The sequence below is a fragment of the Alosa pseudoharengus genome, unplaced genomic scaffold (assembly GCF_046254945.1).
Source record: "Alosa pseudoharengus isolate Yale_2024_CS ecotype anadromous, Long Island Sound unplaced genomic scaffold, YU_APseudo_1.1 YU_APseudo_1.1_scf_23, whole genome shotgun sequence".
NCBI lineage: Eukaryota > Metazoa > Chordata > Actinopteri > Clupeiformes > Clupeidae > Alosa > Alosa pseudoharengus.
This window is the reverse complement of record NW_027468685.1, coordinates 27,612,900-27,622,567: the sequence shown is the minus strand read 5'-3', so window position 1 is coordinate 27,622,567 and position 9,668 is coordinate 27,612,900. Positions and strand designations below refer to the sequence as shown.

The following is a 9,668-nucleotide window of genomic DNA, read 5'->3' as shown; positions in this document are numbered from 1 at the left end:
AAAAACAGACCCATGGTTCATAGCTGTGAAAAAAAAAGCATGTTTTGTGTTTTATTATGATTACCATATGTGAGGGAAAACAGCATGGATGCTACATGTAGTGTGCATTTCTGCAGCAAGCTTTCTTCTGGTAAAGCTTGCATTTTATCCACAATAACAATATAGGGACCATTTGTGTATCACAGAATGTGCTGTACATTAGGACTCCCTGTGGGCAGTCAATAACAGCTTTCCTTGACCTTCATATGGTGCTGAGTTACAAAAGCAGCAAAGGATGAACAGCATCTCATTCTGTTATACTGATGTCTTCAATAAAATGCCTAATTTTTCTCAATTACTGCTTGATTTAACCACTCCAGTGCATTCTACACATTAAGGTGAAAGAGTAAATAATAAATATTGTTTTATGTCATTCACACACATAATGTCAACATAATTTAAATATGTCATAGCCAGACACAGTAAATCAATAATTGGCAGAGTGCTACTGACAGTCTTGCTGAAAGAGGGAAACACTGAAAATCGATAACCGTCTACTGAAGATGACCCATCATGGCCTACAACCACCGCGTCAGCTCATTACACTCCTGGTTTTCCATCATGTTCTTTTGGTCTTGTGAGTAGGCTATGCAAGCTCAAAGGGTGTGTAGTACTAAAAGTCTCAACTGCCAGGTCTTTTCTATAACTCTTGTGGAGTTTTTCCATTTGGGCTTAGATGTCGTTGGACGTTGTACCCTTGCTCTTGCGACCGGGTAACGGGAAGGCGGACTTGCTCTGCGGTTGCGTCAGGCGGCTGGTGAGGGTGGTAAAGGGCTCGATCAGGGAACTGCGCTCTGCCACGCTCACTTCCCAGAGTTTCACCTTCTCGCCTCGTGCCCACTGCTGCGCCACGTCCGACTCCACCTTACGACGCTCGCGCAAGTCGGTCTTGTTCCCCAGCACGATGACCGTCACCTACCATCCAAAAAGAGGGTGGTCACTAAGCACTTTCATGATTTTGTTATTGCTATTGATTGTCATGTACAACAACTTCATCATAATACCTACAGAGAACCCATATGTGGGTCTTAGGCAGAATGACACAGAGAGGAAATAATAGAGTAATGATAAAGCCGTATACCTCCTTCTTGTCCCTGGATTTATCGATTTCCTTCTTCAGAGCATCGACTTTCTTAAAGGACTCTAAACTGTCAACACTGTACACTAGCACAAACCCATCGGCCACGGAGAAATAATGTTTGGGTAAATCAACACCATCATGGAGCCCTCTGGTGTCGTATAGACGCAACTGCTCTCTCACGCCACGGTCTGTTTCGACTGAGGCAACGTATACATCCTCCTGGGTTTGGTTTGATTCCGTGCCTAACAGGGTTAAAAATGTGTTAAACTGATTTGTATTAGCATAATTTTGAATGGCAATCTGTAGACATATCGCGTTTAAAAGTAGCTATCTTACACATAACCAGAATGCTAGTTCAGATAGTAAAATCAAAAGTATAGTGAAGCATGAAGCAAAAACACTAAACTGCAGGTCTTTAATTATACTCACCAACAATATGATTTCCGTATAGAAGGTGCTCTAGAATGGCAGTCTTTCCTACTGATGCCAAGCCACAGACCACAACTTTGCAACCTTTCCCCATTGTGATTTAACGTAGATGTCCTTGACAGAAAACAGAAACAAACAACTCGTATGTTTACATTATACGTCAGGAGAACTTTCATAATTGTCTTCGAGTTACGTGAACGTTACATGTATGAAACCATGTAAAAAAAATGAAAATGTCACCTGGTGTAGTCTAATCAAGGTATAAGCTAATTCTAAACAAAAAATTATGAAGAATAGTGTCAATAAGGAAATGCCTTAGTCTAGTATGCAGTTATGTGGCTAATTAGCTAAAAGAAGCTAACTTAGGCTTTGGGTAATCGTTAGCAAACATCGCATTTAAACACGTATTTGTGAGTCAATCTATCTCTAAACGCAAACCTGAAACAAATAATGTATGTTGATCACTTACCACTTTTTCTTTCCAGGAAGCTAACGTTATCGCCTGAGCAATCGACAGGGAGATAGATAGCAGTCACTTGAAGACAGTTCTTGCTGAAGTTTTCAGACAGCTGACCGTTCAGCCATTTCTCATACAGTCCATAGAAACTAAGATGTTCGTATATGTGATATTCCTAATGTCGAGATGTAGCAAACGTTAACGTTATATGACAAATTTGTCACTTTCTTTCTTTCCTTCCTTCCTTAACCCGTCACTGTTATTGGGCGACGTCATATCCGTCAGATCGGAGCGAGCCCATAATATTTTTTAAGAAATTCTCTGGTGGTACGAATCGTTTTCTGTCATTGGGTGGCAGAAACTAAATATATTCTCACAGAAAAAAACTGTTAACTTGTGCTATTTTGTTCATTAATCCCGCAAAGCAATTACAATGACTTATAAAGGGGTATGTCCCTATGTCTATTCTTTCAGGATAGCATTACATAATAATACATTTAAACATTTTAACAGTATTGCTATGGCAGATCAAAAGCGGTATCTATTAATATATTCTATGAATATATATTTTTATCACATTGAAAATAATTACTACATTTCCCAGGACTCAAAACAGGAACAGTCGTCATCGCCTTTGTCAAAAGGCATGCTGGGATTTCTTTCCTTCCTTTCCGGCTGGTACGCCATCATGTAAGCGAGATTTTTTAGCTTTTCTGATAATACAATCGCTGTTAAATCGTAGTCAATATAATACAATCGTGACCTGAGATTATGTACACATATAACGGAATGCATAAGCATATCTATCCAGTCATTATTTTTTAGTTTTTGTGTCTGTTATGTTGGTTTATGTACAGTTAGGCTTCTGCTGTGCGAATCTATGTAACAAGCTAGGTGTCTGTAGTGCACAGTTACTACTTAGAATATAGTTCTATTTCAGTGGTTTTAAGTACAGGGGTGAATTTGTTGTAGGAACAGAGATAAAGCCATAACTCACCATTTTGAAATAATATGGTTATCCGCTAGAAGTATTTGTTTGTCATTGTTTATCTCCCAGTTAGTTGGTTAGCCAGCTAGACCTAATGATGCATGCTTCTCTTGAGTGACGGCCTGGCTAGTTGAATCAAGTAGCTAACCGTAGTGTTTTAGTTGCTAAAGTCCATATAGTTGTGTTTTGTTAATGTGTTAAGGTCGCGAAGTTATAACGCGTTGCTTCCCCCGTTTCATTATGTGGTCGGTATTGTCACCTAATAAACCTTAAGAACAAGGTCCTATGGTGTTTGTTTGTGTCATAGACAGTGGATATAGCAGTAATGTACCAGTATTCTTCTGTTGTACACAATTCTTTGTATGTTGCTTTGAAAATAAATACCCCCCCCCCCTTTTTTTTTTGTAGCTGATACAACATGGGAGCGTACAAGTATATGCAGGAGTTATGGAGGAAGAAGCAGTCCGATGTTATGCGTTTCCTGCTTCGAGTCCGATGCTGGCAGTACCGCCAGCTCTCCAGCCTCCATCGTGCTCCTAGACCCACCAGACCCGACAAGGCCCGCCGTTTGGGGTACAAGGCCAAGCAAGGTGGGTAAAGGTTCTATCCTGTCCACATGTGTGTCTGTTGGAAGCATGGTGCATTACACACTGGGGTGCTCCAAACCTGGCTTTATTAGATGCTTATAGGAGGTGATGAATATGTGGTGAAGTTCTTTCAGATGATCTGAGTCGATGTCTAATGGTTGTGGTCTTTGACTTAATGACATAAATGTGTTCTTTCCTGACCTTTGACCTAAAGACACTGTTTTGATGTCATGCATAGACTTTGCTGTTTAACAATTAAATCATTGAAGTATCGCACATTGACTGTTACTGAAGAGTTTCCATGAAGTCCTCATCTTTTACCGCAAGTGCTGATATTTGTACATGTTCCATGTTGCTCGTTTACAGGCTACGTTGTCTACCGTATCCGTGTGCGTCGTGGTGGCCGCAAGCGCCCCGTGCCCAAGGGTGCCACCTACGGCAAGCCTGTACACCACGGTGTCAACCAGATCAAGTTCGCCCGTAGCCTGCAGTCCGTTGCTGAGGTATGTTCTGCATCTTTTGTGTAATTTGTTTGAATTGTGCACGCCTCAAGTCTGATGCTTGTGTAATTTGTGTGATCAAGGCAGCGGATAACATTCCGATATAGGTAATTTTATATCCCAATAGTGACCCTAAACAGGATGCTTTTTTTTGGTCTATTAAGTTAATTGGCATGCAAAGCCTAAAATGCCAGAATAATGAGAATTGAGACTACTGTACAGGTCAAGAAAACTCTGAAATCATAGTTCAGATGCAAACAAATCAAATAGCACCACAGTGGACAGTGAGGCAAATAATTGCTAAATGTAATCAATGTGTGGTGGTGTAACTCAGTGTTTTTCAACCACTGTGCCGGGGCACACAAGTGTGCCGTGAGATCAGGTGTGCCGCAGAAAATTACCCAAATGTCACTCACTGGTCCAGAAAGGCAACTGTTGCATCAAAGAATTTATAACCACATGCGCTCATTGATTGTATCACTATTTGTGGTATGCAGACATTGTACGACGGGGGCCCCATATCCAGTATTCACAGAATCATCACATATCCAGTTCATAACAACAATTAAATTAGATATAGTCACCTACAAATGAAAGAGGGCACTTGTTTTATTGAGTAGGTCTTGCATAGAAGCCATAATAAGGCCATATCTGTATTATTTGAAATTTTAGGCTATGGTATGTATTTTTTCCTTTCTTCACACAGGATGTTAGTGTGCCGTGGGACATTTTAAGTGTCAAAAGTGTGCCATGGCACAAAAAAGGTTGAAAAACACTGGTGTAAGTTAGTAGGGAAGGAGCAGAGGCCTATTTCAGTAACCTTCCAATGGCGACTGACCTAGTGTTATTTATTCACCGGCATAGACTTTTTTATATGCATCTACTGAGTGGTGGAGGCTTATTTTGCACCCTGAACGATCATCTATGCCATAACATGGTATGCTGTAAGCTCTTATAATGCGGAGGAATTATCACAATATGCGATGGATGATATGTGAACTCTAATCACACATGTGATGTGGATTTTAGTGAGTGTATTGGTCTCTTTCTGCTCCTCAAAAAAAAACTAATAGTATGGTGTGTGCAACAAACACAAGAATTTTACTTTTATATCCGTATAATAAGATATAATAAAGATGATGTTGAATCTGGAATCCTCTGGAGCTAGGTCAATATCAACTATGTCTTCATTGCTGGTCCAGTGTGGAACTTTCATTCAGTGGTACAGATGTCTCATTGATGGTCATCAGTAGGGATTTACTGAATGGCACTGTTTGATGGCTGTCCACCGCATGGTGCTCCTTGATGTGTTTGAATCCTTTGATGTCAAACTTCTAGGTTGACTTTATAAGCATGGATGGTATTAGTTTATTCATCTACAACCTTTATATACCTTTGCTCTAGTGAGATGCGATAGACGAATAAGTGCACTCTGAAGTGAGGTGCTGTAGCATGTTCAAGCTTTTAGTATACCTTGTTAAGAAGTTGTGTGGTTTTGTATCCTAAACGGAGACGACTAACAGGACGTTTAACTCTTTACTCTGCAGGAGCGTGCTGGTCGTCATTGCGGAGGCCTCCGGGTGCTGAGTTCTTACTGGGTGGGTGAAGACTCCACGTACAAATTCTTCGAGGTGATCCTGGTCGACCCCATGCACAAGGCCATCAGACGCAACCCCGACACCCAATGGATCACCAAGGCGGTGCACAAGCACAGGGAGATGCGCGGGCTGACGTCGGCGGGCAAGAAGAGCCGTGGCCTGGGCAAGGGCCACAAGTTCCACCACACCATCGGAGGCTCTCGCCGTGCCGCCTGGAGAAGACGCAACACCCTGCAGCTGCACCGCTACCGCTAAGGGGCACGCTAGCTGTGTCTGTACATTTAGCCAAAATAAAAGAAACCTTTTTATGGTGGTCCTTCCAGTCTCCTCTTCTGGCTTTGTTAGTTTGTCTTTGTTAGCATTTGGACATAATGATTCAGTTTTCCCCATACATGGACTAAGCCTAATGTTTGACTGAAAGCAGTCACATAATAAAGCATTTTATCAATGGAGGTTTAAGTCTGGGAATAGGCTGAAGGCAGGTGCAGGAAGCTGGATTAATGTTAGGTAAGGTGTGCACTCCTACAGTTTTCAGTCGTATAGTAGCTGTCGTATACTAGGACTATTTGTGATCCCTCAACCCTGTTAACCTTATGTGGGTAAAATTGATTTCATAAGCACGCCACCCCTAAGAGTACAATTGATAACTTGATGGGGTTCTGAAGGATTATGTCTCCAAGGAGCTGATTAACCTAGAGGTATTGTAGTTCATATTGATGACCAGTAGCTCTGGTGTTGTGCTCAAATCTCAGTGTAGCTCTCTGCATCTTTTGCATGTTGCCTGAACTCGTGGCTGTTGCAGTGTTGGTGGACATGCGCACGTTTTTAGAGTAATTGCCCCTTTATTCATGCGACTACATTCATAAATATAGATGAGCATTGTGTGTTTATCCTGGAATGTGTGTCCTAAGACTTTTTAATAGGCTCTAGTAAGACAGAACATGGCCTTTCAGGCCTATAATAGTAGTAGTAGTGAACATAAAATAAATATAAAAATATATAAGAGATGAATCTGTTCAGGTTAAAGGCAACATGGACAGGACTATCCAAATGAACAAAATACAGCCCTGTTACACATTCATAAAGCCTCTGAAAGGAGGCCAGGGTCTTAAATTTGCAGTGGTTTTATGATGGATTATAGACTGACTTTGAATATAGATAAATAAAGAGTTATATGAATTCAAGTAGGTCTATACACAAGTTAGTGTTTGAAATACACACATTTCCTGAATTGGAGTAATCTGTCAATGCTGTGTGCTCCTTTGTATCTTTATATAGTCAATGCTATAAGCTACCGGCTTTTGTATTTCCTTGTTTTTGAGGGTAAAAATATTTTTTTCCGTTGAAAGAACACCAGATGAATCAGAGAAGCAGTGTAAACATTGCTGATGTAAGTGACCGTTGTAGCACATGCCTGATTTTTAATGCCATATTCTACTTCTAAGTGTAGAGAGACTTATCAGCAACTATCTTTTCTGTGTCCCAATGGCAAATTGTATTTGCTAATCCAAGTGAAACGTTTTAAAAGGATAACTGATCATTGGAAAACTATTTTGCAATTATGTTTGCATAGATGAAAACTGATTTCATGATTAAAAAAGCAATACAACTGGCTTAGATGAGTTTGGTGACTAAGGTATCAGCTATCAAATGGCCAGAAACAAAGAACTGTATTCTGAAAGATATCATTCTGAGAAATTATGTTTTCTAAACAAAGTTCAAGAGTGGACCATAGGGTTGATTGACAGCCATCACTTCTGTTTGTAGGAGACAAAAACCCTAACTGGCAGCTTTGTAATATAGTACCAACAAACATAAACATCAGTGTCAATATCAACAGAACAGGTGGCCTCAGTTGCTGACCTAGATAAAGGTGTAAAGAAGAACCCCCTTAGACTGACCAATGAAAATGGCCAACAAAACTGATTGTTGACAGAGTAAGACTAGAGAAATCTAATCTGATCAGATGGCAAAGAAGAACATTTGTTAGACAAAGACCATTGCTGGAGGAGTGTAGCCTATGACTCCATCCATCAAGAAAGGTGGAAATGTGATGATCTGGGGGTGTTTTGGACTCAACTCTATTCAGAATTTGAGGGCGGGGCAGGGTAAATTCGGGCTGGCCTCCAGGCTATAGGAAACATGAAGAAAGATGGCAATGAATGCTATCACACCCTGTGGATGGCACTTGATTGGATGCAGTTTCCTCCAAAAAGGACAACTCAAAGCACAGCTCCAACCTTTGCAGGAACCATGTAAAGAGAAGTCAGCTAGTAGGCCTATGCTGTCTATAATGGAGTGTAGCCTAAGGGACATTTCTAAGCAACCCAAAACTTTTAAATGGCATTCTACAAAAATGTAAATACATGAATCATCTCAAAGATTTGACTTCAGGTCATAGTAAAATCAGCCAGTGCAATATATATTCTGCATGTTTAGCACACACACATTTGCACACAGTGCAAGAAATAAGAAATAAGCTTAAGATGACCGTGGAGTAATTTCAGCGTGTTTTATTTCAGGTAGTCAAACATGAGCAAAACTCAACATGTTGCATCATAACATAAGTGTCTTCAGTTTACAAGCCATTGCCACTTCTATATTTAGTTCATCAAGTCTCAATCAACACCTTTAATCAGAACACCTCATGAGTGCAATTCAACAGGTACACACAGGTGAAGTTGTTACCCTGTTAACACGACACCCCTCTGTCTGGGGGAGAAGTGAGAATAGCAAGTGGATGGAGGCCAGCACGTAAAAACCTGAAAGTTCCTTGAAGAATCCATCTCAGGGCTCAGAGTTCTCATGCACTATGCTTGATCTCAGGCATCAGTCAAGCTTCAAATTTGAAAACAAATATTTATATAGAGCAGCTACAAACATTTTAGAGAACTATACAGTCACAGACATGATCTGCTTGATTACTAACAGAAGCTGGTGTTGTATCTGCGGGCTAGTCCATTTTGCCTAAATTTCATCGCAGCAACCCAAAATGGTACTGGCCCCCACATGCTTGACGACATTGGGTCATGCTCCTAATGAGGCGGCGGATGGTGTCCTGAGGCATCTGCTCAGATGTGGACAGGGCCATGAGCTCCTTGACAGTGATGCAACCTGGCAGTGTTGGATGGACCAAAACATAATGTCCCAGAGATGTTCCAATGGATTTAAGTCAGGGGAGTGTGTGGGGGACAGTCAATGGTATACATTCCTTCATCCTCCAGGAACTGCATGCACTCTCACACTATAATGTAAATTTTTTCCTCTGGTTTCTCGTTTGTGGAATGAGTTGCCTATGTTCTGTGTTCCTGTGAGTTTTAGATCTTTCAAGAGGGGTGTAAAGACTTACAGTACAGTGGTGCTTATGTGAACCTCTTGAACAGTTTTGAGTTTTCTGTTGTTTTATCATGATTTTCTTATTTTATCACCAGTTTTAAAATATGAACTGTCAGGTGTGTATATTTAACAAATGCATGGACTTTTTAACTACATGGGTTATGGGTTATGGGTTCGCCAGTGGCGCCAGCAGAAAAATGTGTTATTTACTCAAAACAACACAACTGCACTTTTATTTATATTATCTGAAAAACACAATTAAATAACATGACTTATTAATGTTTATTATTATTATTATTATATTGTCATTATTGATATTTGATATTACTGATAAGTGTAATTGCCCTGGTAATAAATTCAGTGATTGTGTTTTAAAAGGACTTGAGAGACAGGCAGACAAATAGATGAATGGACACATACCTTCCATCAAGAGTAACAGTAAGAGATGTGTTGGCCTTTCATGAATCAACCAATCACAAACTTTCTGTGTCAGATATTTGACATCAGTGCAGATTTAAGCTGATGATACAACGTCTTGAGCAATGGTGCTGGGCAATGTTCCTCATTATTGTGGTTCTGGCATCTTCTCTTTGATATTAGGCAACAGTTTCTTTTCTGAAAAACGTTAATCATCAGTAGGAAAATCATCATGA

General features: G+C 40.4%; 2 protein-coding genes across 2 annotated transcripts; one reads left to right on the top strand and one right to left on the bottom strand.

Moving 5' to 3' along the window:
- Positions 1-24: 24 nt before the first annotated feature.
- On the bottom strand, positions 25-2,267 carry nkiras1 (NFKB inhibitor interacting Ras-like 1). The gene is made up of 4 exons (XM_076302207.1): positions 2,019-2,267; positions 1,550-1,663; positions 1,121-1,362; positions 25-954 (listed from the first exon to the last, which is right to left on the bottom strand). Exons 2-4 carry the CDS (start codon positions 1,641-1,643, stop codon positions 712-714), a joined length of 579 nt encoding a protein of 192 aa, XP_076158322.1. The 5' UTR covers positions 1,644-1,663; positions 2,019-2,267; the 3' UTR covers positions 25-711.
- A 352-nt stretch (positions 2,268-2,619) lies between these two features.
- On the top strand, positions 2,620-5,995 carry rpl15 (ribosomal protein L15). The gene is made up of 4 exons (XM_076302204.1): positions 2,620-2,696; positions 3,403-3,584; positions 3,948-4,084; positions 5,629-5,995. The coding sequence occupies exons 2-4, from the start codon at positions 3,413-3,415 to the stop codon at positions 5,932-5,934; spliced, it is 615 nt and encodes a 204-aa protein (XP_076158319.1). The 5' UTR covers positions 2,620-2,696; positions 3,403-3,412; the 3' UTR covers positions 5,935-5,995.
- The last annotated feature ends 3,673 nt before the right edge of the window (positions 5,996-9,668 follow it).